Here is a 27,862-nt window from a genome sequence, read left to right as displayed (position 1 = left end):
TATATATATATATATATATATATATATATATATATATATATATATATATATATACTCTTTTAACTGCTAAAAGTCTTTTTACATTGCTCTGATTGCAGATTACAAACATAATGGGCAAGCAATGGGAGCTCAATGATTAAGAGGGTCTGATGCAATGCACGTAGCTTAGGTGTAAATGTGTCATTTTCAGTACATGGCAACATGTCTTGGCCTATTGAAGCCACGTTTCTTAATGCTAAGTGCCATGTGACATAGTCAGACCAAACTCATTATCTTTATTATTGACTTCTTAATTTATTAACAAATCTTTCACATGAGACTGTTGTATTCTGCCACCTCTCCTACCTGCATGCAATTTAGGTTCACTTTTCTCAAAAATCTGAAGCACACTTGTCATCTCATTCCATGGCCATGTTTCAACCCTCTTATCCAATTGGTTGCACCCATAATTCCCAACAACCTATTTATTTGTGAAATTGGACCTAGGTTTACTCGTGTATATATAAACCCTAAGTTTGCATCATTTTCCAAACTTACTTCTTCTCTTCCCATTCGATAAATTTCCATAACTTGCAAATATGGAGTGGTCTCCTCAAGATGCCATGAAAGCTTATTTGGACACTCTTCATCTTGTAAGTTGTTTTTTCTTTCTATTTCCTACTTAAAAAACATATTTATATTTATTAATTTTAAATAAATATGTGTAACTCAACTTAATTCAGATCGTGGGATTAATCTTCTAATACTTTATTAGTCTGAATGTAGTAATAGAAAGTAGATATCAGATTGAGCTAAACTTATACTAAATTAAAGTAGAGTAGTTAATTTTTTATTTCAAATTATTATAGGGACTAAAATTAGAATTGTACCGAATTAAGAATGATTTTGTGAAGTACCAAACGAAATTTTCAGTTCACTTTCAGTCTTTCACCAATATCCATATAATTTGTTTTATGGTTAAATTATGTATTTTGTCTTTTAATTATCACTTTGGTTTGTTTTGGTCATCTAATTTCTTAAATCATTTTTAAATCATCAATAATGTTATATTTTAATTATCCACTATTAAAAAATTAACAGTAATATGTCAAATAAATTTATCATATTATTATTAAAAAAAAATCACGTAAGTAATTCTATTATGTTTTTAACGACAAATGATAAAATGAAGAGAAAATAACCTCAGTGACCAAAAATCTTAGATAATATACGATTTTGACCAATTTTTTTTTTGATTTGCGAAAATGACCAACAAAATCGCAATGCGATCTCTAATTCGCATTGCGATCTCCATTATCGCAAATTCGCGTTGCATTTCGCGTTGCAATAGTTGAAAATCGCATTGCGATTTTCCATTTCGCGTTGCGATAGTTGAAAATCGCAACGCGATCTCCACTATCGCAAATTCGCGTTGCATTTCGCGTTGCGATAGTTGAAAATCGCAACGCGATCTCCACTATCTCAAATTCGCGTTGCATTTCGCGTTGCGATAGTTGAAAATCGCGTTGCGATAGTCTACAGTTGTTGTTGCGATTTTCCAAATTCGTTGCGAAAATTCATTGTGATAGTAAAAAAAAAGATTTTGTTTCTTAAGAATTTTCTCTAAAAAGATAGTATCCGCGCGGACGTGTCGAAGACACGTATTACCACGACCACAACCCGAGACGGACGACGGCGGCGGCGGCGGCGCGCAAGAGTCCCCCTTGTTCTCTATCACTCAACAAGGAAGTGGGAAAGCCAAGCCTTAAATACCATTCCCAATAGTGTTTCCAATACAATGTGGGATTGAGCATTACCAACACTTGTTTCCAATACAATGTGATTATTCAGGAAACAATTAACAATCATGCACCTTAAAACAACTGAATCATCAACCAATTGTATTAGTATTATACGATTAAATATGTCATAATTAAAAGTCAATCTACAATCAATCGCGATTATTGCAATTTTAAGCAAAACATTCAAAAATAATATCACTATTTAAGGCTCAATCCCACATAGTATTGGGAACAAGTGTTGGTAATACTCAAATCTCACATAGTATTGGAAACACTATTGGGAATGGTATTTAAGGCTTGGCTTTCCCACTTCCTTGTTGAGTGATAGAGAACAAGGGGGACTCTCGCGCGCCGCCGCCGCCGTCCGTCTCGGGTCGTGGTCGTGGTCGTGGTCGTGGTCATACGTGTCTTTGGCACGTCCGCGCAGATACTATCTTTTTAGAGAAAATTCTTAAGAAACAAAATCTTTTTTTTTAACTATCACAACGAATTTGGAAAATCGCAACGACAACTGTAGACTATCGCAACGCGAAATGCAACGCGAATTTGCGATAGTGGAGATCGCAATGCGAATTAGAGATCGCATTGCGATTTTGTTGGTTATTTTCGCAAATCTAAAAAAAGTTGATCAAAATCGTATATTATCTGAGATTTTTGATACTGAAGTTATTTTAAAATCAAAATATAATATTAACTATGATTTAGAAAAGTAATTGAATGACAAATAGAATCAAAATAACAGTTGGCAGACTAAATACATAATTTATCTTTATTTTATTTCTTAAACATGCAAATATAAAACATATATCAACTGTCTCTCACAGCAAGGATGACTGTAACGAAGATGACAAGGCAAGAGTGATAGAACCCAAATGCATGGAGTTGATATCAGCCATGCAGCCGGCAAAGGAGCTAAACGAATACTCGAAATCACAACACAAGGCATCACGCCATTAACGATCGCACTCGCGGTGGCCGCAAAGCACACCGGCGGTCAACTTATTTGCATTCTTCCGTCCCCACAATCATCGCACCACATCGATCATGGACAACAACAACAACATTCGAACTCGGTAACGAAAACTAAACTCCATACGGCTGATCTTCAACGATTCATAAAGTGGATGCATGCCGGCAGCACCCCTTGCGAGATTACGAGGCAAATAACGCAGCTGCAGTTGAACAAGGTAGATTTTGTGGTGATTGATTGCAGGTTCGACGATGATTACTTGAAACTAATGTTTAAACAGTTGGATGGCGATGTGATTAAAACAGGGTCAACAGTGATAGTTCATAACGTTGATGATAGGAAAGATGGATGGGTTTGCAGATTGGGTCAACTTTTGAGGAAAAGGAGAGTGGAATCTGTAACTCTTCCGAAAGGAGAAAGAACTGAGATGACCAGAGTTTTAGGAGACGAAATAGATTTCTCGTCACCCTTCACTATTAGTTTATATTTAATTTTGTGCTTTCTCATATTTAGGAGACGAGGTAATTCTACAGATCACTATGACCTACAATTGCATCACATACTCATCGTTGCACTATAATATAGCCGATTTAACAAACAATCGATTTTTTCTTCGTTTTCTTTCTTGAACTATCTAATGAATTGGGAGCTTTAAAGAGAACAAAAAAGCACAGATACCACTAGGTATCTACTGAAAATTCTTTCAAAATCACCACCAAACAACAGTCCAATTTTTCATGATCAAAAGAAATTAATCTTTCATGAAAATTAAAGAGGATTTTTTCTTACGAAAAATTAAAAATAAATCTCTATTTTCGCACAACACTTCCATTGAATTAGAAGCAATGCAAATGACGAATTTTCTTGCTTTTTAAAGAACAACCTAAATACCAAAGAAAATGGACTAACTTTGCTGCAGAAACCTTGAAAAGATTGAAGAAAAATTGGAGAAGTTATGATGGGAAAAAAAAGAGAATTTTGGGAGAAAAGTTGGTGTTTGGAAGAAAACTATCAACTACGACTAGTAAAAGTTGATACGAGTCTACGCACCATTCTTTCATACCTATCAAAATAAATGTTAAGTCTATCAATAGTTTTTTAAGGATAATTCTCTCCTTTCTACCATTTATAACTTAACATGCGGTCAAACTTATCTCTTAAAATTATGTGATATTTCTATATATATTATATGATGTTTATATAAGTCTACGTACCATTGTTATCTGTAATATCTAATTTTTAGTGTTTCCAGATATTTTACTGTTGTTTCTATAATTGTATGAATAAGTCATATCGTTAGAAACTAGATGTATGATTAAGAATACACACGTATCGATACAAGATTAAATGTTGTTATAATTAATAACATGTGTAATGATGATATATGTTTATACTCATATCTCTCTGCTTACATTTACGATATTTGTTTATATTTATAAATTGTATAGAGTACAATAGAGTAGAATTGTGTCACTGAGCTTGTATTCAGAAGTTTTCATTTACATGTTAGTGGATTATGTTCTTATCAAAAGAGTGCCAACATTAGAGATTTATAGAGTATAATTTTTAATTTGTGTCGGTAGTATATGTATTCATAAAATCTTACGAGTACTTCAGTTTGTAAACTTTACTATTGTTTTAATTTATTTTTATTTATATTATGTCTTATTTGAAGTTTCAGTTTTTGTATAAATATTTGTATTGATTATATATGATTCGATTTTTATTTAGTATGGACTTTGTAGAAGTCTTAGATACATCCGGTTAGAAATTTTAAAAGTTTAATCTTTACGACTATTTCATTGGCCCCATATAACATCTTAGATTCATCATATATATTACGGTTTAAGGTATTATAATAATCATAAGAATATTATTTGGATCTAAACTGATAAATCTAATATCTACTATGCATGAATCCATATTGTCCATCATCTAGTTTCTGGGCTAAGCACGTTTGTACTCTGGACTGGACCATGCTCAAACAGTTGAGTTTCCCTCCAAGTAACATGCCTACATTGTTTTAAAGTGAAAGCTGAAGCAGAAAACCATACTTCTGTTACATCCAAAGACATCTTTGGTTTCTCGCAATTTTAGGATCCCTATCTCACAAAACCGTTGCATTTAGTTTCTCATTCTCTTCTCTTCACATTTCCTTATTTCATTTGTCTATTCTTTTTATAATGAATTTTCCTTGTCTGGGTTTTCTTTCATTTGAATTTTAACTTTTTCTCTATAATCCATAAGGTATTTGTAAGAAAATACTGTTAACTTCTTTTCTTATTTGTGTGTTCCTTCTGATCATTCTCTTTAGATTTAGACTGGTTTATTGTTGTCACGCCTTTCATAAATTTGGTGTTTCATATGGGGAAAAAAGTTGGAAAAACAAAACAAAGGAGATTTTATTCTCAATAAACGGTTTTAGATTATTGGTGGGGAAATTGCAAATGGTTGAGAAGAATTTGAAAAGAATATTGACCTGGGAATCCCATGATTGCATCATGGCGACCCCCTTTGTTTTAATGCATGAGAAGAACATCATAATTGACGAGGTCTAGAGCTATTCAAGACAACAAGGGACTATTGAGGACAGATTATGGGCTGCATGTTCTCACAAGAACCCCAAGGTGAGAATGTTCACGATAACGACAATGAGAAAGCCGGGGAGAAAAAGAACGATGACGACAATGGTGAGAAGGGGGATGGTTCAAATACAGAAGGTGACAAGGAGGGAGTTTCGGGGGGATGGCCGTCATGGTTGGCTTCAGTTGCAGGGGAAGCCGTTGATGGATGGCTACCACGGAAGTCGGACTCTTTCGAGAAGTTAGAAAAAGTAACTTGTCCTCCTCAAAGTTTTTTCTTTCACATGTCTCTTTATTATCATTTCCATTTTTGCTTTTCCTTGACTTCCATTCGGTTCTTATATGGTACCATTGGATCAATTCAACTATCTAGAGAACCTATGTATATAGCTAGTTAAATGATTTAACGATAATCAAAATCTCACCATCTTTTCATCATGAAATTTGGTGCACAATGAGGCTGTGATGTAAACATCATACTTATTTGTGAGAACATTTAGTTCATGCGTCCTTTGACTTGCCTGTTCTGCATATTCGAATTTGTGAATATGAGCTGCGCAATACATAAAAGATGATAATACAGATAAAGTTTTCATATGGATCAGGCATGGTTAATTGGAATACCAATTCTCTTTAAAAGTGCTAAATATGTTTAAGGTGTGGGAAAAATCTCTGGTGCAATGTTAAAAGTTAGATTAACAGCTAATTTTTGGTACTGATCACTACAGAATCTACAGATGAGCATCATTAATCATTCATGCATTCATGTGGGTTAAATATCCTGAGGAGTTTCTATATACATGCGTGCAGGTGGATGCATACTGAAATGGTCATTCAAATTTAATTTGTCTTTGTGTTGATGTTTCCAGTTTAAAAGCAATAATTGACATATTGCAAGAGCTTCATTCTTGCTTATTAGCTGGTGAATATGAATTGCAGTAAATGTGGGTAGGGCATGGCATTTGATGTGGTTTAATGACATCGGAATTTTAAGTTGTTGTCGTTATATGTATTAGACCCTCTTTATTTCTGCAAATATTTTTTAGATTGTGTCACGTATGGCTGTCAAAGAAATTAGTTCGCCAAAAATGTTAAACTAGCTGGGGCCTAGCATGATGTTTTTGCCCATTCTGACATAGTAAGTTCCATATGCAGATTGGACAAGGAACTTATAGCAGTGTATACAAGGCCCGTGACCTAGAAACAGACAAAATTGTCGCCATGAAGAAGGTTCGGTTTGTTAATATGGAACCACTTAGTGTTCGTTTTATGGCTAGGGAAATCATCATCTTACGGAAGCTTGACCACCCAAATGTTATGAAGCTTGAGTGTATAGTCACTTCAAGGATGTCTAGCAGCTTGTATCTTGTTTTTGAGTACATGGAGCATGACCTTGCTGGGCTTGCAGCAACTCCTGGTATCACTTTAACTGAACCGCAGGTACTCCCCTCTCCATTTATTATTTGTTTTGGATAATATCTTGTTTAACTGGGTTTATCTTTAACTTGAAGTGTTCCGGTAATATGGTTTATGAAACGTAAATATTCATGCTTTCTATTTCCTTTTCCCCCCTTTAATTTTCTACATTTCAAGCAATGCCAAATCGATGTTAATTTGATGGACAGTTCAATATGCAAGTGCTACATCCATACACTTCATATATAGAGATAAAGTAATCTTCTGATTCTCATTACAACTTTTTTCTTCTGTCATTTTTCTTATAATGCTAATACAATATCTTACTCGTGTTATATATGTTGTTGGTCTTATAAGAGACATATGTGATTTTGCTGTAGATTAAATGTTACATGCAACAGTTGTTTCGTGGCATTGAACATTGCCATAGCCGTGGTGTCCTGCATAGAGACCTCAAGGGCTCAAACCTTCTGATTAACGACAATGGAATTCTTAAGATTGCAGATTTTGGTCTGGGTGCAACTTTTCAGGTTGATCAAAAGCAGCCTCTAACAAGTCGAGTCGTAACTCTTTGGTACAGGGCACCTGAGCTTTTGCTTGGGGAAACTGAATATGGAGTTGCTATAGATTTGTGGAGTGCTGGCTGTATCCTTGCTGAATTATTTTTTGGGAAGCCTATTATGCCGGGAAGAACAGAGGTAGCCTCTCTTTTATGTTTTGGGATATGACTGCGAATTTGATTTTACATATCATTTCCAAATGCACTTTCATTTTAGTTCTCGTCTATTATGAAAAGCAATGTGTATACATCAGCTTGCTTCTTAAATTCTTGATATGAATATTTTAGGTTGAATTTCAAAAGCCTAGATAAGACGGAAAGTGATAATGTCTACAACATTTTGATGAAAAGCTTATTCTTAAGTAGTTAAGTACTTTATTGATTGAAAGAATTTAATAGTTCTGCAATATGCTTGTTCAATATTTGAATTTTGAAAATGTTTTCCGACAAGAAAATGGGAAAATCCCGACAGCCAATAAGTTATCGAAGACATTTTTTTCTGTCTGTGGTTCCCGTTTTATTCTTAATCTGTCTGGATTATTGCATAATGCAAACTTTTCATCACTACAATCCATGCTCATTTTGGGAGCATTCGCTTCATTAGGTCTTGCTCCTGCATTTTGACATTTGTGTTGGTTATCTGCTCGAAGAAGTTATGTCCATCAACAACTCACTTAACCTAGAAAGGCTCCAATAAACAAGATCTAATGACGTTATGATAAGAAAAAATGTAAAGTTAATGGTAGGGTTGAAGGAGTTTTTAGTTCTCTCATGAAATATTGCGCTGAATGAAGAGAAAATATTAGCTAGTTTGAGATTAAGGCTGAGTAATTAAAGTGTGTTTATCGAAGTTATTAGTAGTTTCTTTAGCTGAATTAACTCCCTAAGAGATTAATATATGTATCCATAATGTTCTATATTTCTTCGGCGATAGATTTTGTGATTATTTCCAGGTGGAGCAAATGCATAAGATCTTTAAGCTCTGCGGTTCACCCTCAGAGGAGTATTGGCAGAAAACAAAACTTTCCCATGCAACTAGCTTTAAACCCCAACAACCTTACCAGCGTTGTCTTGATGAGACGTTCAGAAACTTCCCTGAGTCTGCCTTGTCTCTCGTTGATAAACTCCTTTCAATGGATCCGGAAGATCGAGGATCTGCTGATTCAGCACTTAGCAGTGAGGTATTTAGACAACCATCTATATGCCTTTTTATGGCTGTTTGGTATTTTTTTTCGAAATACAACTTTTATTATTTTTCTCTCCTCTTTAGTTCTTCACATCAGAGCCGTTACCCTGTGATCCGTCATATGTACCAAAATATCCTCCATGCAAAGAACTAGATGTCAAACTTCGTTGCGAGGAAGCAAGAAGGTATGCTTTTTGTGTCCCACTTGTTTCTCTTTGAAAACTTTCTCCATTTATGAAACCCATGCACACTCAAATGCATGACATACAAAATGATGAGTAACCGTGAGTCTGTGACAGAAAATGAAGATTTTGAACGAAATTTCTAGAAAAAAAAATCAAAGACAAATCATTTCAATTACTTTTCCCTCAAGTGTTACTGAGACTGTTTGTGAGATTAAATTTTGGTAGGTTGGAAATTGAAATGGTTAGTCATATAAGGAAGCAGCCTGAATAAAGGAAAATATGTTTTACATGCTAACCTATACTTACCATTACATTATATATTCTATTTTTTTTTATAAATTGCTTTTCTATGTTCATTACATTTTACTTGTTTCCTGTTTATGTGTTTCGTATACTGCAAATTTTAATACCATTGTCATAACTCTGTATAGTCTTATGATGCATATGTCCCATGCTGATGGATTGTTAATAATGGAAAAATGCGAATCACAAGATAGACCTTCCACAACTGTCTTTTTCATCTAGGGAAACCTTTTTTCCCCTTTTGATTTTGTGTTCTCCCATGTAACATTAGAAAAAGAGCAGAGGCTGTAAAGAGGCGAGGAGCTGAATCTATTAAAAGCGGGTCAATGGATTTTAAGGGCGTTCGAACACCAGAATTCATTGCACAAGGACAGTCAAAAACAAGGATCGCTCATATTGAGAGTGGTGCCTCTGGCTTCCAGATTGATTCACGCAAGGTTGCTTTGCAGAATGGTTTATCTCAATCCACTTCAATGATCCACCCTAGTGCTGCAGCAACATGGAATAAGGCAGGTCCTACATTAAAAGAATCACTAATGCCTCAGGAAACTGAAGCTTCTGATAATAAAGAGGATACAACTAACAATCATCCTGTTTCAGTAAGTAACCGACTCTTTCTGCCTGCATTTCCTTATTCTTAACTATTTTTTCCATCATCGTCATCACCATCATATTTTGGTCAGATCATCATAATCGTCGTTACAAACATTGAACTAGATCCGGAACTCAATACATGAATTCACTGGCTATAATTAGCTTAATGGAAAATATTAGATGTTACATCTTACTAATTATGAAATTTCCACCAACAATGAGTGCCGTAATTTGACAAGTTCTAAGCTCACTAAATGAAATTCTTTTTAAACTTGTTTACAAGTATCTAACATGTTTAGATGGTTTTATGTGAACTAGGTATGTCAAATTTTGATTTTCAGATAGAAATCTCTAACGCACACATGCAGAGTTTTATGGTTTTTGATCAGAACTGGTCCTAGTGTACATAGAGACTATCACGTCTTTGCAACAAATGGATAAGCATCATTTGTACAAGAAATTTGCAAACTTTAATCTGTAAATATCAATAAATTGTATTTTGGCCAATACCTTTGATTGTGAGATTGCAGATTATCAGATTATTATTATCTACCGTGTTCCTCCTATCTGATATGATCATCCGTATATTTGTTTCTTCTTTTTCTCTGCATTCATCCCTCCTAACTGGTATTCTGTATACTTGTATGGTGTCTGATTCTTATGTTTTCAGCTGTGTAAACAAATTCTTAAATATGTCAAAATCCTGAACCCGAATAAGATGCGTGTATTAACATGTTGTGTTCATTGAATTGATGTCGTGTTTATTAAAAGTGTTTTATTCGTATCGTATTTTATATCATGTCCAAAATTACTGAGTCTAGTTCGTTGTTTACTAACACATTTCCTCTAGTATATATTCAAAATTTTCTCATCTATTCCTTGGCTGTGTTATTGCAGAGTTTTTTAACAAGGAAAAACAGGTTCCACTGCTCTGGACCACTGATGCCTCCTGGGGGAAATATTGACGATATACTTAAAGAGCACGAGAAACAAATCCAGCAGGCTGTACGTAAAGCACGTCTTGAGAAAGCCTGAACTAATAGAAGTCACAACATTCACAGCGGAAACATAACGGAGGATTTTTGGACAATCATTCGTTAAATGGTTTGATAGCTGCTTCCTTGTGGAAAGCTGGCTTTAAGGTTGTTTGCTGGTTGCTTCCTTGTGAGAGGCTTTCTCCAAGTCCAAGTTTGTCTAACTGTTATCACAGGCAAATCCTAGGTTCAACCCTCGTAAACTTATTTCGGTTCATAGCCGACAACACAGTGAGATTCCTTAGAATATCTAAAAAGAGAGCATACATTTGTGGCATCTTGTTTCCTTTGCTGGAAGATGTTATCTGATCCAACGTTGCACGGTGAACTGATGCCAGGTGGAAGGAACGAAGAAGAGAAACGGTTTAAATGTTTTCTTGGCGACAAGCTGATTATTGTGCTGTAAATACCAGGCAAAGTCTAGCTAAATAGAATATCCAACATTAAAAACTATACAATGATTTCAACATTGTGAACCAAAGTCTTAAACATGAGAATTTTAAATCAGTAGCTATCAATCTACTGTTTGTTGAGTAATATTTAGCCGCAGCACATAATAGGTATTTCAAGCTATATATGATCACCAATACCATTTGTACTGTGATTGTCATCATCAACAGCTTCCTCAATTAATCTCGCTATATCCCCACCAATTTCGTTTGGCAGTATCATATCACCCCAAGATGTACGGGATTTTTTGTCCTTGTTTTTGATATTTTTATGTTTGTTTTGCAATTTATGTTAAAAAAATTATTATTGTTTCTCTGATAAATTATGTATAATTTAGTAATACTAATACTATTGCATTGTATCAAAAAATTGTTGTTGCACAATAGATGAAGGTATAGTGTAAGGTTATTAATAAGGTGGTTATGGCTTGTAAGGGTGTGTATTTTCGGATAACTGGGTTTGAGCTTGGTTAAAATCTTTTAAAGGCCTATTTTTTTTTTGAATTTTCGAATAATCTGAAATTAAAATTTCACTGACCCGTATCTAATTTGAATATCTGATTTTTCTTGGATATTCGGTCTGAATGATTCAAAAATTAAAAATCGGATCGGATATCCAAATTTTCATATCAGATCATATCTTTTTATACACCCCTATTAGTTTGTGGTTCACTTTTTTTTTTATGAACGGAAAATCATAAATTAGGGAAAAAGGAGGGGAGTCTATATTTTTTTGGTCAGTATTTTGTATTGTATCTGTCTTTTTTATTATTATTATTTATATCATCTTCTTGAAACTTGCAACTGTCTTAAGATCAATTCTTAGGTTGTGTTTAGTTTTGTTCTTTATTATGTTAGTGAGACCCCCGATTTAACCCGTGCTCTTTGAGCTTTCTAACGATAAGCAAAATGATATAACACTTATCCTCTAGAGATTATTATAATTTGACGTGTTATCTTTTTATTTGTTCTGGTATTTTAGCTTTTTGTTTCGTTTATTTTCGTGTAATTTTTTATTCATTTCTTTCTGTGTTATGGTTCACCCTTTTTGTTTGGACGTAGAACTATGTCTTGCATCTTATCATAATGAAGCATCCTACTTTGGTCAGCTCCGATAAGCGAGTGGACACATATCATTCTTAGGCATCTCTACGATCTCTTTAGCACTGACCCAACTATGGGGGAATCTCTGCTTGTACAGATGACGGCAACAAACCATGAGAAATCTTGGTGGATCACCTTTTTTTTATTTAAGTCGAGAGCCACGATTTCACAAGACATATCTCACCTGGCATATCAGTGCTTCAAAAGTACTCACATAGGTCATATCGAGAATAACAAGCACTAGACCCCATAACCTTAAATTATTACAAGCTCTTAATTGAGAGAGATGATACCAATTGAGCTATTTGTGTTGGGGGTCCAAAACATAGATGCTTATTAAATTTATCTTCTAGAAAAAAAAGAGAGGATTCAAAAGAAAATTTGTTTTGCATACCAAACTAGTTGCAGTTTTAGCTTAAATACTAAATACCATAATTTAAAAAAAAATCAACTTCAGTACATTATAGTTCAATGATCAAAGTACAACATTAGTAGCAGTGGACATAAAAGTCTGAAAATTAAAGCAAATACAATAATAAGTAGCATCATCCATTCTCAATCATCCACCTTGGATGGAGAAGGAATCAGTTCCATACCATAGATAAATATACAGCAACAAGTTCCTAGTGACAGTTCTAGAGGGAGCCTGTGTTGAGGATCACCCAAGTTACTAACCATGGTTGTCGATTGGTACGTTAGAAGAGAAGAACCCCAAGAAACCAAAATATCTCCTATAGGGTTACATGCAAATGCTTTGACCTCCACATCCATTCATGGAGTTCTTATCATGATGAAAATATTAGAGAAAAAACAAGCTACGTTGATGAATTTACAAAATAAACAAGCCAGGGTTAGTTTTTTTTTTACGTAAACATGATCTTCCCTTTGCCTTAGGGAAGATGGTGATTGTTTTAGATATATTATTACATTAAGAACAAAAGCATTTTAAAAAATATATGACCACATGGTCCTAGTTTTTAAACCCTAAAAACTAGATGTCAATGCACACACAAAAAACCTTGTTGCTAAAACTGCCTCATTTTCAAGAGGTGATTAGCCATTTAAAAAAATTGAAAATGAGTGGCTTGCTTTTTGTTGCTGAATTTACAAATTTTGCACACCATTTTTCTGTTTATTAGCCTTGCCTAGGCTAAAGGTTAGAAGAAAAAGTAATCTGTTTTAATTAGCCTTTCCATGGGCTAATGGTGCAAAAAGTTTTCTCAACTTTGCTGATCCAATTAGCAGAAGTTGGCATTTAGATAAAAAAAATGCTTTGCTTGTCTTCAACAAACCATTGTTGATAAAAAGATGCAATTGAAAAAAACATGCATGATTCTCCATTTTTTGGAGGTGATTAGAGTTAGATAGAAATAGACGGAGAAAAGGAAAACCATGGTTAGGCCCAAGGTTGAAACTTTAGAGCAGATTGGAATGAATCTTCTGGGATGAAGAGCCATTGTCACACCTGTTGCAGAGCAAATATACATGATAAAAACACAACCCTAATTCTTAAACTTTAAGATAGTATAGCAGATACTGTTTATTTCAGGAAGTGTGGGGTTTTAGTAGCACAATACGAACCTTATTGCAAGGGTGGAGTAGGTGCAAGAGCCACCGGTGCACCAAAATGCTGTGGATAGCTCCCGGTTGAGTAGTGAAACAGGTGATGTGGAAAATGGATATTGTATCCTTGGCCGGAAGGGCAAACAGTGCCGGCCATTCCTTCTCCGAAAAGATAAGGGTAGAAAGCTGCTCCGGTACCGCTCATCAAGCCACCACCATACACTGGATATTGGCCAGCGGCCCCTCCGTACACATTATAGTAGTTCTGAACCATGACAAATAGCACTATGATGCATATTTCTCTATACATGTGGTCTCTAGTGATGTAAACTAGGAATGTGTATAAACAAGTAAATCATGGTGTACAAACCGTGGGGTAATTGGAATAATCAGGCGAGCATGGAGAGTAGCTGTAAGAGTGTAAAAGGGAAAAACAGTTAGGAAAGTCATAGTTGAAGAAATAATAATAATGTGATTAAAAATAATAATAATTTGTCTGTATTTATTTTTAATTTTTCAACAATAAAAGAAAAGGCATACCCATAGACATTAAAAGGAAATCCTGGTTGGACGGCATAATAATGAGATGGGAAGGTTGCTGCCGAAGAAAACGTTGTTGCTGTCGGCAGACATTTCATTCCCCTCGAATTCCTTCCTCCTGCACCAATCTCTATTTTAGCATTTTTTTTAAGAATATTCTTTTGGTATATTACCTATGCAAAGTCCGTTATGTTGAAAGCATCTTATATACACGTAGTACTAACGAGTGTTAGATCAGTAAATATTGACAAAAGAATATTATTTTGGTATTTAATAATATTTTAGGTATTTTTTTGGCAAAATTGTCAAATAACTGTTATGTGATATGTAATGTCTACTATTGTAAAACTATAATCGCATTGGCAACAAACACCACAATCACATTTTCATACTATAATTTATCGCTTTTATGTATCTCTTACCGACTTTTTATTTTTATTTTTTGTTCTATTTACTGGAAACAGAATATTTTCTAGGGTACTGAAGATCAAGTTTTTACAGATAATACTAAATATAAACTCATATATTTATCATTAATCCTTACTCCAAACCCTAAATTCATTAATACTAAACCACAGACGAATCTCAAAGAAAAAAAGGTAGGGAAAGCAAGTACTCACCATGCTTTGGAGTAGAAGGTTTGGATCTTTGAACACCCAAGCAACCCAGATTGCAGTTAGCCCTTCTCCCATCGATCACCGGGGCAGCATCAACGCAAGCTCTCATGGCTGCTTCCGGTTCACGAAACGTCACCTATGTTAATAAATATGTAAAACCAAACAAAAATGGTCAAATTTCTATTTAACATAAAACCCATCACAAATCACTCACAAGATCTTCCATTTTACTCGAAGGATCTACTGATAAAAGAAATAACACTATGAAGAATTAAGAGATTAAGCGTACAAATCCATAGCCTTTAGATCTGCCAGTGGCTTTATCGGTGATGACGACGGCCTCCAAGATATCGCCGAATTGCTCAAAGTACTTCTTCATTGTATCTTTCTGGGTTTCCCAAGCCAGCCCTCCAACGAACACCTTAGTGAAAGTGGTATCACCGAATTGCCCAGTCATTTTTTGTTTGTCTCTGAAAATTATGAAACCAAGAGCAACTTATGATCTTTAGTTTCAGAACCCGAAAGAAGAAGAGAATATAGATCTAAGGGACGTGATGGATAATTTCTAGATTTGGAATGAATGGGAATGTGAGTTTGGTGGTGTGTCTTTTAAGGTGGAAAAAATGAAATGAAAGAGAAATGGAGGGAAGGAAGAGAAAGCAAAAGTTAAAGGCGAAAATAAAAAGAAGAAGAGGGAACACACACTCTATCTGTCTCATGATACGGACACGAATTATACAACACACCTGACTCCACTGCTTCTTTAGTCTATTTCCTCCTCTCACGCGCCTCTTTTTCACATTCCATGATGCAATTAAAAGAAATTTTGAATCAAGTATTTATTTTAATTGTTTAATTTGAGTTAATTAAGTAATGATACGAAACTAGACGAGTCTAATTTAAGTATTACTTAGCTCAATTTAATTTGAAAATTTGTGAGCTTATAATTATAAAGTTTAGCTTGAATTAAAAATAAAAAATTAAAATTTAATTCAATTCAAAAGCTCGTGAATTTAAAATTTTAAAATTTGAATCAAAATCAAAAATTGAAACTTGAATCGAACTAACAAAAAAAAATTCATTTCAAATGAGAGATTTAAATACTTGAAACCACAAAAATCTTCATTGACATAGCTAAGTGTCTTCGACGCGCCACTGCTGAAGATGGGGAAAAATAAATACTGAATTATTATGTCCGCCTAGCTGCACTTGTATTATTTTGAGGGAAGGAAAGAAATGACTAAATTAGGCTCATGCTTTAAACATAACCACGAGAATTACCATACATATTTGCAGGTATGAGCTGGAATGTCAGTAGTGGTAGAAACGGAACGGAGGGAATTTATGGGAACGGAGAGAAAACGGAGGTTACAAATCATAAGCACGCGGGAAGACAACGGTCAAACATCCAATTGCTTTTACAGGCCAAAAGTAAGCTACAAGAGCATTTACAATTTGAGACCAAGGAATGAAAATAATTATATTTTCATTCTGAACCCTAATATAATTTTATTTCATATAATTCCAAAATTATTGTATCAAGCATATTCTATAAATATAGTCGTTTTCAAAAAAAAATATATAGAGTTAAACAAATTAAATTTTATCACAATGTGGTTGAAAAGAATAATTATGTGAAGTGTACAAAGTTCATGTAATCTATAATTAAATTCCTTTTGACACGTTATCGGTCGTTTGATCGTTATTTTTGTTTATTTTTTTTAATGATAGATTTAACATCATCTCGGTTGATAAGATGACGTTTATTTGTTATCTTATTGGTTTTCTTACTTTGGACCATCATATTGGATTTCGATACGCGATTTGCTTTCGTAAATAGTTTTCTCACATTACTCGATTTTGATTTGCGATTTATCGGTGATCTTTAAATAGTTTAATCCCTTCTGTGATTTTTTTTTCATATATATCTTTTGTGGAAGTTTTTAGCTAGGTTTTTAACATTTTCCTTATATGATTATTGTATGATCTCAAGTGATCAGTATATTGTGTTAATTGTTATAAGAAAATGTCTTAATTATATGTTTAATTTATGACTACAATGATAAACCTTCATTATAATTTTAAATATTTATCTTTTTAATAAAATTAATGATTATATATATATAAGGTGATATCGATATGTATCTTCCATTACCAGCAAAACCAAATTTGTTTCTTCCCTTCCAAACCTGCTCCGAAAGAGAAGAAAAAAAGATATGCCGAGGAATATCATTATCAAATGAGATATTATTAGAAAAGTTCGTGAAAATTATATGTATTTTTATGCTCTCTCTATAAGGACCTTATATGCCTGCTTGCAGTTTTCTGTTTTGCTTCAAGCATTTGACATATATAATAATATACACAAAGCTGTTGGATCAAGCTATTTATTTTGCATTATTTGCTCAACCTTAAATAAAATATAAGCTTTTAACCACTGTTTTCTGCTTCGATTATAATACGTTAATTAGTCTCAAATGCTTAAATTACATCCTCAAGTTCCAAAGTTTATTTAATCATTTTAATAATTAAAAAAAATAGATCCGAAGTAGCCGGATGAATCTATTTATAGTTTTATTCCACATTATTTAAATATAAATATAAGAGAAAAGAGTTGCAAATCAAAATCTGCAGACAAATTGTTTGAATTGAATTGAAATAAGAATGTCAGGGAAAGTGAAGGGTTGGTTGAATCAAAAGATCGTGGATCCTATGGTCCAAATCCTCAAAAAGTAATTTCTTTTTTCTTCTTCCATTATTTATTTATTTATTAATTTATTATAGGTATAAGAAAAACAGGTTTATACATATGAAATGCAATTGCAGGGGAGCAGAACCCAAGCAATTGGCCTTCTCTATAGCTTTGGGATTTACTTTGGGGGTATTTCCAATATGTGGTAATATTTTTTCTTCTTCTTTTATTCCATATATATATATCTAAGTGAAGAAAATGAATGAAATGGCAATTGCAGGGGTAACGGTGTTGCTGTGTGGGATGGCGATAGCGGTGTTGGGATCATTGGCCAATGCTCCAGCAGTCATGCTTGCTAACTTCCTTGCTACTCCTATGGAATTGAGGTACTCTTTATTTTTTTAAAAAAAATATGCAATTTATTTAATTGATTAAATAAATAAATAATACGGAATTATGATGATATTTTTGTAATTATTGCGTAGCCTAATGGTGCCGTTCCTGAGGTTTGGTGAAGCACTGACGGGGGGAGAGCCTTTTGAATTAACATCAGATGCTTTAAACAAAGTAATTACAGGCCAAGCTTCCTCTGAACTCCTCTTTAGTATTGCTCGTGCTGTAAGTCTCTCTTCTCTCCTCTTTTTTTTTTACTTTATATATAAATGTTTTACTTTTTTTCTGAATAAATTTTCTTTTATATCGTAGTAATTATTTATCATATAACCAGAGGTTCAATCTCCTCAGAAGAACACCTGTGATAATAGATTGGTCAGTTGTTGTTGCCGACGATAAATACTTTAATTTGGGCCATATACAGTATACTAGAGTAGAAAAGAAAATGAAACTCTTATTACAAATCATGTTTTGTGTGCCTAATTAATTTATAGTAGTTTAATTAAGTCCACATTTGTATAATTTTAGTTTGTTTATTATGGCAATATGATTTGTTTAATGGTGATGAAAGATGGGCATTGTGTAATTTTATTAAACAAATGAATTGAAATGATTGGTGGGTGCAGTTATTAGGATGGTTTGTTGCTGCACCCATTATTTTGGGGACACTCTACCTTATGTTTTTGCCGATCTTCAAGTTCCTTGTCCCCAAGTTCAGCAGCGCTCCTGAGCAAAAAGACCACCATTCATGATTAGAAGCACCGGAGGGATGGATGTTTTGATATTTTGCAATTTAATTCTATGGTAAAGAATATGGACCGTCATTCACCATTACCATAATGTATACCTAATTATTGTAAGCTTAATTCATTCAAAGATAAAAGATTGTTTTGTCAGCTGCCTTTTTCAGATAAAAGATTGTTGGAAGCACAATGAAACTTAGGCACATTGTTTCTGTAAGGAGGACGCAACATTTTATATTAGGAGAATGAACTCCAAGCAAAAACTCAAAAATAAACCCCTATAGTATTAATGTATATTCCATTACTTTGAATAATTAATTTAATGTTATATTAATAAATTATAAAAATGATTAAATATTGTCAAACACGTAATTTTCATTATTCTGATAAAAAAAATTGCTTAAATACAACTAAGAGAGAATAAATAAATAAAAATTGAATGTGGATATAATAAAGAGCTTGATTTTGAATAAAAAGTTAAAAATGATGTATTATTTTATCATTAGATTGAGATTGAAAAGAACTTAAAGTTAAAGAATATTTGATAAATTGAAGAATGATATTTGAAAAAGGAAAAAATGATTTAATTCAAACTTGAATGGATTAATAAGAAATACTAGAGAATAAAGTCAAAAATTAAAAATTTTATGATATTGAGAAATATTAGAGACCCGATTATAAATATAAAAATTGGAGGCCCTGAGCAACTGCTCAAGGTGTTCCCTTACGAGGTGGCCCTGATAATAATTTGAAATAAAATATTCCTCCTAAGAGCCGGACCTGATAATAATTTGAAATAAAATATCCCCCTAAGAGCCGACTCTGATAATTTGAAATTTTTAGGGAGGCTACTGTCTCTATCAACCCTCCATCCCCTTTGGTCCATCTCTGGTTTATGTGTGTTCTCTTAAATCATTTGTTATAAAAGTAATGGACTAGTTGTTGCTCAACCTCTCTTTAAGGAACAATAATAATAAAATCGAAACTACACAAGTCGGTCCATGTTTGTTGTAACAAGATGCATATATATGTCAAATCTAGTTCATGTATAAACATAACAGATATCACTGCCCCATCACAAGTAAAATCAAATATTACACAGGTTCCAACAGAGGAAGACAAAATCTAGTCCAGCATGTCCTTGTTCGCATGCTATGTGGAAGCAGTGCCAAATACCTTTTATATAGCTTATACTTGCACTTCATCTATCCCACTCCAAATCAAGATGCTGCTTCGGGTTCACCTTCGGAGGACTCCCCTCGATGAATTTATGCGACTGATTCATCAACCAATCCCATCCGATGATGTGGGGCAACGCAAACTGTGCAACATTGCAAAACCAGCACAATCTCTATACAATGAATGTGTCAAGAAACAATATGACATGGCAAAACAAAAATAAATCAAGAAATTATGAATATCTATACTTGACCTGCAATAGAAATCAATCAACTGGTTCACTACAATCACTGGACTTAGTCACTTAACAGTAGGTTTTACATAAATCTCATTTTGCCCCTTGGAGGCATCCCAAGTTTCTGACCATATAATCCAAGGTTGGTGATCTAGGGACTGAGATCTCTCCAAGTTCAATCTAATCTCATCAAAATACCAACTTTTCACTATGTGCAATACCAATGATGATGAAAGACTCCTAAATTACCGGCTACAAAATCTGTTCTTTACAGTAATGGCACTGTTTCTTGCAAATAGTTTGGAAGTAATGTCCAGCTTTTAGAAGAAAATAAATAAATAAAAAGCCACAAAAAAGCTACAATGTTGCTTGAGAGAGAGCAACAATAGTGTTGAAAACAAAGAAACTAATTAGAGAGGGAGTACTTACTCAAAGAAACCATGTAGCTGTTACCACCATCAAGTGCTTTAATATATAACTTCTTGCTTACTTGACCAGCATTGCTGTAGCATAAATTATTTGTCAACTTAATAAGCTAACATATATATAGTACCGTAAATCTTCAAGTAAAACAAACTAAATAAGGTTTTCGAATGTAAGCTTTTCAAAAACAAAAACAAGAACCGGGAGAGCAAAGAACGCCATTGGTTCAACATCTTGGTGTTGGTGGATGGAGTGATGGTAATCTGCTCGGCCTCTTGCTCACAGTGAGTTTATACCCGCTATCAAAATTACTTTTAATTGCTCTTTTATTAGGTTAAAGTATTTTTTTTTCTAAGCTAAGGTGATCACAAAATAATATTTGTTCTAAATACTTTTAATCATTTGACAATGAACGTTCAATCACTTTTGTCGTCACTGGTGCTCGAACATATAACTTCTAAGAAAATATTTCTTTAACCACTAAGTTAAATTGGTTCGTGTCACATTTTAAAATAAGTTTTATGAACCAAAATATCATTTTTTTTAATTATTTATAAATATGCCACATTTTAAAGATTATATATTAAAATATTATTTATTTGAGTCACATGAGATAAGATATATTCTTTTAATCATGTTTGAAATATATTATTTTGATTTTAAATTTAGATTAGTGGTTTAATGCTGTATGAGGTTTTAGGGTTTGAGTTTTATTAAATTGTTTTTGACTGTTATGATTATTTTAAAGTTTGGGGGTGCTATGGGCTTATATAATATTATTACATCTATATTTATCAATATAATCATCAATTTAGCCATCAAGCATGTATATCAGTTAAGTCTCTTCAACATGCAATATATATACAATACCCAAAACATCCTATTTATGAGCGTCATAACACACAATAAAATTAATAGTACACTACCTTAGCTCAAAACATTAAATGAATGCTCCTAATTCAATTTCTCTAGCATTAGAAGTTTTTTTTTTCACTAATCAAATCACAAGTATGAGAGATTTTAATCATTTATAATAATGAGATAACATTAAGGACGAATTTAAAAACAAAAATATGTTCTAAACATTCTTAAATCGACCTTAAAGCCTAAGCCCTTTCTAGTTTGTGTACCCTCCCAAGCTCATTCTTAAAAAATGAGTGATATTGTTCTCATTTTGACGCCCATAGTTTTATAAAAATATTTTACACTTTCTTTAAGATGGAATTGCTCTAACAAGTGTCAAATGAATCCTTTAATTTCATGGGAAAAGAATAAGAAGACGAAAAAAAGATAAAGAGAAAAGGGTGGGTGAAAAGCTTTATTTTCCCTTCCCTCTAACCCACGGCTAACCTCACCAAATCAAGAAAGAAAATCAACTTGATTTTCTTAAATTGGCTATTTATCCAGTTGATCCCCAACCTTTAATCTCTTTTCAATTTCCCTTTTCTTTTCTAGGTCTAAATGGGCTAAATTTTCTCCCAAAGATTTCTATCTTGTTTCAAGAGTTCAATTACGTTTCTAAGTCGATTTAAAATTATTTCATGTCGACTCTCATACGTTAACTTGAAAATTCTAACCATTACAACGAATAATTCTTTATTTGATCAAGTTTATTTTTTGGGTCTAACCGTTTCCAATTTTAAATAAATTGAATGATATTTTATTTAAAACTGAATTGCATTTTTATATTCCATTATTAGTCTAACATATATCAAAGACGGACGAGAATTTGGCATAATCAATAATATGTTATGAAAATAAATGACAATTTCAATATTAAAATAATCAAATTGTATTAAAAAAGTGTTGAACTATACCAATTTTTAATTACATTAAAAGGGTTCAGAAAATTGAAGGAGGTGAGGAAAGGGAGTAATCTTTTGTCCCATGTTGAAGGTTTTATTCCAAAGTCAACTACCAACCAACTTAAGCTGTAATGCAATATGTATGAGATAAACACAAGCGAATGCACCCAAAAATAATGGACCACCGTTCCTCATTATCGTGCATGCCTTCGGGATGGACCTAGAGGAGGCGGTCGTTATTCTTAAAATTTTTAAATTTTTATATATTTTAGATATTTTTTGTATTATTAAAAATATATTTTTACGTTCCTAAAATTTTATATGTTCATCCTCTAACATGAAATGTTAGATTCGTCCCTGCATGCCTTGATTATTTATTCCCTTTACTCAAACTTCTATATTGCGTCAATGACCCTTTTATCTAGGACTTCCTTCCAATTATACCAGGATAGTTCTACTTTTCGGTAGCTTAATTTAAGGTAAAAAAAACAGTGATTTTAGGACGCTGAAAATATGATAAAATCATAATACTTTAGGTTGAGCGCAACCTAAAATGTTTTATTTTTACTAACATTTTTTTATTGAACTTAAAATGTTACGAATAATGTAATATTTTTTGTTGTCAAACGAAAATGTCAGTAAAAATATAACATTTTAAGTTATGCCTGACCCAAAATATTATGATTTTTATCACATTTTCAGTTGCGTCCAAAGTTTCCGCTTTCAACATTAGATTAGACTGTCGCTCCTTAAACTTCCCTATTATACCACGCTTTTTTTTTCTCTGCACGAATAAATATCTATAAATACGAGGTTTTGGATTTGTCCAACTTGTATGCTATAAAGACTCGAAATCCGGAGTGGTTCTTCTTTTGCCCGCTCGATCGGAAGTACCCAAACGGAAACATGCACAACTGATAATTCTAAAAATTCACGAGCAGGTTGATGTCATCTGAACTTAATGATACTTCATATGGAGCAGGTAATGGCGATATCGAGCAGGTTGCTGTCATCTGAACTTTTATGGAGAGTAAAAACGATGACACCTTTTCCAGTCCGATCAAAAATTCAGATGGCTGTCGTCGCTCTAAACAAGTTCAACTTGAAGCGGAAAGATAGAGATGCTTTTCATTGTCGATTAATGATGAGTGAATTTATTAAAAGTTAAAATATATACTAAGGGGATTAATAATGAACTAAACTTTTGCCATTATTATTCCAAAACTTGATAGGACTGTGTTCCTTGGATACATTCTACTACAATTACCAGGCAAAGGCAAAACATAGATCAGAACGAGGAAACAAACATCCATCACTATAATAAAGTAAAAACACACAAGCAAAGTTTAAAACTTAATTTAACTCCATTTATTACATATGGAGAACCATATGTTCGTCCTAGTTGATCTTTCTGCAATCAAGCCTGATCTGTCCATTGCTACCTGTCAACGGGCTTATGTTCCCCATCTTTATCATGGCCTTAGCAAAGCTATCGAAGAACTGTTTTTGACTGCTTGCGAATCTGTTGACAATGGTCACAGTCTCAGCCCCGTTAGTTGAGAACAGCTCTTGATCGGATTGAAGGAGTCCCCGACGGTTTTGGAGGTTCAAAAAGTACTTGTTGTCAAAGGTAAGGGAAGTTTGTTCGTCAAGATCGATCAAACTGGTGACATCTCCGCCTTTAGGACATCGTTGCTGAAGTGCCTTTGCGTATGTAACGTTGAGGGTCGGGTCGATTTTCCCGGATACGTTATTGAAATTGTAGAGGCGGTCCATGAAAGCAGCACATCGAGCCCTTCCAAATGTGTGGACACCTGTGAAAGATTGGATTCTCATGTGATTTCATTGGTGGAAGCATACTAGCTAAGTAGGTGTTTGAAAATAAGACTTATTGGTTAATTACCGGACAAAGCGACAAGATCAGTAGAATCAAGTCCCACGCTCTTGAATCTGGCTGCAATGTTGACAAGACTATCGTGTGCAGATGGGATGCCTCCGATTCCTTCGAGGTGTGCCGACGGACTATCCCGTCTTCCGAGTGGGACTTTCCATGATGGACCTCCACCCTGCAACCAAAACATATATACTCTTTAACATTGTTATAGTTCTAACATGGAATACAAACGATTTGAATTGATAATAATAGAAATATATATACCAAGGAAACAGAAATTTGAGCAGCAAGGGCCAAAATATCGGCACACGAGACAACACGAGGGCAAGCTTTCTCTAACGCTGTTTTGATATCGTCGACAACAGCGTATCCATCGGTGGAAAGGTTTGGGGTGGCAGTTTTTTCACTGTTTGTACCATTCAGCAATAGTGAGGCATCGCAACCCTGCATGCATACGTACACTTATTTTAAAGACTATATATGTATATCAATGAGTTATATATAATGGGACAAAAGTTGTTGGTACGTTAACGAAACAATCATGAAAGTGAAGGCGAACGATCTTGGGGAATATCCAAATGTCATTTTGTTGGGCTTGCTGCAGCACAGTGCGAACAATAGTGGACACATTTGGGCAGGTTTTGGCATAGAAAGTGGCACTAAGTTGAGCATTGGATCCCCCAAGCATCATTGCAGATAGCAGAAAAATAGTGGTAATCATTTGAATCCAACACATTTTCCCTCCCTCAAATATCTTAGATGGATTGTTTTGGAAAGAAAATTGAGAGATACAGAACATGCCCTAGAGAAGATCCTTTATATAGAGGGATCGCCATAGCTGAGGTTGCAAGTTGCACATTTCACATTGCATGGGATTGACTTGCAGTGTGAACACCACTTTATCAATAATGCTAACGCGTTATTCTGATCTAGTGTTTTATATGTTTGACTTGGAATTCTAAGATCCGTAGTTCAAGCATATCCTTTTATTTGCTAAACATTTTGTTTAAGAATCACGAGCTGAACAGTGGATACAAATCTTCCAAGATACTTTGTATACTTTCTAATTGTGTTTATTAATCAGCCAACTGCAGTTTGAGTATTGAAGTCATTACTATTGAGAAAATTTTATTTTATTTTATTTATTTTTATTAAGCTAAATGTGATTACAAAGTAGTATATGTTCTAATTATTCTCAACTATTTGACAATGAACACTCAATCACCCTTAAAACCGTTAGTGTTTGAACTCGTGACCTCTAAATACAATAATAATTCTTTTAACTTTTAGAAAAATTTATTTTAAAATCACTTTTAGACGGTAAAATGGATAGTATAATTAAAAATATTAATGAAGCGCACGTTGTTTTATGTAGCCATGCAGCTGGTTTCAGAATTCATGAACGGTAGGAAATATAATTTCTGGAAAATGTGATGTGATTGGGCATTAATAATATTGTGCTGCACTAAGCCTAAAGCCATATATGAGTTTATCTATAGCAGTGCTCACAAATCACATCGTCTGCATAATTTGTTGATTATTTAGCCCATTCAAGCAAATTATGTGCAGTGTTTATTGACCATATTTTGTTTCTCATCATTACCTTTTTCTCTTTTATATTCTCTACAAATTAAGGGTTTATTTATTTTTATAATATCAACATATAAATTTATAACATTGATAATGTATCTGACACAGACACCTTATTAAAAACCTTAATACAAATAAAAATAATTAAAAAAATTAATGATCGTAAATAAAACGATAAAGTTTCGGGCCTTTTATAATAAAAATTAAAAAAATAGCATTCATCCATAATTATAATGGAATGTTGGTGAAAGTGGAAGACATTGACACGGACATTAAGGGTTGAGATTTGAGAAGCCACTGCAAAAATTGACCAATAATTTGGCTTCTTATTTCCTGTTGGCGTGGAATTTGCAGTCTTAGAATCACTACCTTTTGTTTTGTTTTGTTTTCTTGCATTCACGATACTCATGGATGTGAAGGCTGCATATTCCTTTTAGGTCAAACGAAAGAAAAGATAATCATTAATTACTTTGTTCTAGGCGTTTAGTGACTAAATTATTTCTTCTTCCCATTTTGATAATTATTTTTTAAAAATTATATCTAACTTTTAGTTTATGTTTTATTTTAGTATCCGATGTTAAAATTTAACAGAATTGTTGTTCATGATATTTTATAAGTAAATTATATCATTCTTCACTCAAGTATCTTCCCACTTCCATTTTGGTCAATAATTTTTTTTAACTTAATCACTTAACTTTTAAATTACTCATATTTTAATCACTCTACTTATTTTTATTAATGATATTGATAACTTACAAACATGGTTGTATTTAGGCCTAGCCTACCTATGCCATGACCCACCCCAATCAAAAAGGGTAAATTACTTATTTAGTCACATAATTATTATTTAGTTTTTTTTTGGTTGTCTAACTATTTTAAATTTTAAATCACACTCAATGTTACGTTTTGGTCACTTATCTTTAAAAAAAATAACGATGATGTTGACATATCTTCATAAGATAATGTCACGTTAGGATTGAAAAATAGTTTAAAAAATGTCATGTTAACATCATTTTTAATTTTTTAACAATACATGATCAAAATAGAACCAAAATGTAAGGTTATATATGATTTTCAAAAATAATAGTTGAGTGATCAAAATATAAATTAAGTAATAAGTGGGTGACCAAATAGTTAGTTTATCCTAGATAAAAGATATGAATGAATTATGTTAAGAAAATTATATTGGTCCAATTAATATATTTTTTCTAGATTTAATTAATGTATATATAATTGCTATTATATTTTGAAATTAAAAGTATATATGAATTAATTTAGATAAATTTTTTATTATGTTTATATTGCTTCAATCTATAAAAAAAATTCTAGATTCCTCAATAAAAGATGGCATAACCAAACCATCGGGGCTTTGTGACCACAACCTATCGATGATCACAGTCCGGCCGCCCATCGCTTTCGACAATTATAGACTTTAAACCAAACTGCAAAGCGAGCTACAGCCCTTTCCAGCAAGCCAGTGAAAACACCAGTTACGGTAAAATAGGAGCACTGGACAGCACCCAATTCGACCCGACCAATGACGACCACTCCCGCATAGCCACCTGCACCTGAAAAGCAGCGCCAAAAGTTATATGAATAATATGACCCATATGATTTTTTCCTTTATTGGGACTCAAATGCTACATAAAATAATATAACTAAATAATAAAATGAAAAATAATTAAATTAAATAATATAAATTAAGTTTATATCTGATTTATAATATATGACTAATAATAGAAATTAATTTAATAATTTTAAACTTAAATTTGGACTGTAGTTTCAAACTTTTAAGAGCATAAAAATTAAATATGTCAAATACATGGATTAAATCTCTCATCTTCGTACTATACAAATATTAATAACAGAATTTAACATTTTAAATTTAGGATAAATTATATCATTAATTCTTAAATTATTATTATTTTTATTTTAGTCATTAAATATTTTTTTAATAAAATTATCATTATTATTATATGTATTTTTATTTTAATCATTCATCGTTAAAAAAATAATGATATATTA

At 33.1% G+C, this 27,862-nt stretch overlaps 4 protein-coding genes across 4 annotated transcripts; 2 read left to right on the top strand and 2 right to left on the bottom strand.

Moving 5' to 3' along the window:
* Window positions 1–31: 31 nt before the first annotated feature.
* On the bottom strand, window positions 32–15,400 carry LOC120133793 (probable RNA-binding protein ARP1). The gene is made up of 8 exons (XM_039150309.1): window positions 15,173–15,400; window positions 14,887–15,019; window positions 14,267–14,384; window positions 14,097–14,136; window positions 13,745–13,991; window positions 12,775–13,628; window positions 2,878–2,884; window positions 32–54 (listed from the first exon to the last, which is right to left on the bottom strand). Exons 1-5 carry the CDS (start codon window positions 15,338–15,340, stop codon window positions 13,746–13,748), a joined length of 705 nt encoding a protein of 234 aa, XP_039006240.1. The 5' UTR covers window positions 15,341–15,400; the 3' UTR covers window positions 32–54; window positions 2,878–2,884; window positions 12,775–13,628; window position 13,745.
* LOC120133790 (probable serine/threonine-protein kinase At1g09600) lies at window positions 5,145–10,693 on the top strand. Its single transcript, XM_039150306.1, has 7 exons — window positions 5,145–5,584; window positions 6,489–6,773; window positions 7,130–7,447; window positions 8,262–8,489; window positions 8,579–8,679; window positions 9,254–9,581; window positions 10,474–10,693. The coding sequence occupies exons 1-7, from the start codon at window positions 5,348–5,350 to the stop codon at window positions 10,609–10,611; spliced, it is 1,635 nt and encodes a 544-aa protein (XP_039006237.1). The 5' UTR covers window positions 5,145–5,347; the 3' UTR covers window positions 10,612–10,693.
* Window positions 15,401–17,483: 2,083 nt separating the features above from the next.
* LOC120133794 lies at window positions 17,484–18,788 on the top strand. The gene is made up of 5 exons (XM_039150310.1): window positions 17,484–17,615; window positions 17,710–17,780; window positions 17,856–17,961; window positions 18,061–18,193; window positions 18,595–18,788. The coding sequence occupies exons 1-5, from the start codon at window positions 17,548–17,550 to the stop codon at window positions 18,718–18,720; spliced, it is 504 nt and encodes a 167-aa protein (XP_039006241.1). The 5' UTR covers window positions 17,484–17,547; the 3' UTR covers window positions 18,721–18,788.
* A 4,887-nt stretch (window positions 18,789–23,675) lies between these two features.
* On the bottom strand, window positions 23,676–25,015 carry LOC120133791 (peroxidase A2-like). The gene is made up of 4 exons (XM_039150307.1): window positions 24,774–25,015; window positions 24,512–24,691; window positions 24,257–24,419; window positions 23,676–24,167 (listed from the first exon to the last, which is right to left on the bottom strand). The coding sequence occupies exons 1-4, from the start codon at window positions 24,981–24,983 to the stop codon at window positions 23,752–23,754; spliced, it is 969 nt and encodes a 322-aa protein (XP_039006238.1). The 5' UTR covers window positions 24,984–25,015; the 3' UTR covers window positions 23,676–23,751.
* Window positions 25,016–27,862: the final 2,847 nt, after the last annotated feature.

The sequence above is a fragment of the Hibiscus syriacus genome, unplaced genomic scaffold (genome assembly GCF_006381635.1).
Source record: "Hibiscus syriacus cultivar Baekdansim isolate YM2019G1 unplaced genomic scaffold, ASM638163v2 tig00110596_pilon, whole genome shotgun sequence".
NCBI classification, from domain to species: Eukaryota; Viridiplantae; Streptophyta; class Magnoliopsida; order Malvales; family Malvaceae; genus Hibiscus; species Hibiscus syriacus.
The sequence above is the reverse complement of the archived record's forward strand: the minus strand, read 5'-3'. Positions and strand labels throughout refer to the sequence as shown.

What these genes read in the sequence shown, in the direction of transcription:
- LOC120133790 (XM_039150306.1), top strand. Translation starts at nt 5,348, where the DNA reads ATGGGCTGCATGTTCTCACAAGAACCCCAAGGTGAGAATGTTCACGAT. An exon ending in TCACTTTAACTGAACCGCAG is followed by an intron (nt 6,774 to 7,129) that starts GTACTCCCCTCT and finishes ATTTTGCTGTAG; the next exon opens with ATTAAATGTTACATGCAACA. An exon ending in TTATGCCGGGAAGAACAGAG is followed by an intron (nt 7,448 to 8,261) that starts GTAGCCTCTCTT and finishes GATTATTTCCAG; the next exon opens with GTGGAGCAAATGCATAAGAT.
- LOC120133793 (XM_039150309.1), bottom strand. Translation starts at nt 15,340, where the DNA reads ATGACTGGGCAATTCGGTGATACCACTTTCACTAAGGTGTTCGTTGGA. An exon ending in GATCTAAAGGCTATGGATTT is followed by an intron (nt 15,020 to 15,172) that starts GTACGCTTAATC and finishes TTATTAACATAG; the next exon opens with GTGACGTTTCGTGAACCGGA. An exon ending in TTTCCTTTTAATGTCTATGG is followed by an intron (nt 14,137 to 14,266) that starts GTATGCCTTTTC and finishes ACACTCTTACAG; the next exon opens with CTACTCTCCATGCTCGCCTG.
- LOC120133794 (XM_039150310.1), top strand. Translation starts at nt 17,548, where the DNA reads ATGTCAGGGAAAGTGAAGGGTTGGTTGAATCAAAAGATCGTGGATCCT. An exon ending in GGGGGTATTTCCAATATGTG is followed by an intron (nt 17,781 to 17,855) that starts GTAATATTTTTT and finishes TGGCAATTGCAG; the next exon opens with GGGTAACGGTGTTGCTGTGT. An exon ending in TCTTTAGTATTGCTCGTGCT is followed by an intron (nt 18,194 to 18,594) that starts GTAAGTCTCTCT and finishes TGGTGGGTGCAG; the next exon opens with TTATTAGGATGGTTTGTTGC.
- LOC120133791 (XM_039150307.1), bottom strand. Translation starts at nt 24,983, where the DNA reads ATGTGTTGGATTCAAATGATTACCACTATTTTTCTGCTATCTGCAATG. An exon ending in CTCAAATTTCTGTTTCCTTG is followed by an intron (nt 24,420 to 24,511) that starts GTATATATATTT and finishes TTTTGGTTGCAG; the next exon opens with GGTGGAGGTCCATCATGGAA. An exon ending in TGATCTTGTCGCTTTGTCCG is followed by an intron (nt 24,168 to 24,256) that starts GTAATTAACCAA and finishes AATCTTTCACAG; the next exon opens with GTGTCCACACATTTGGAAGG.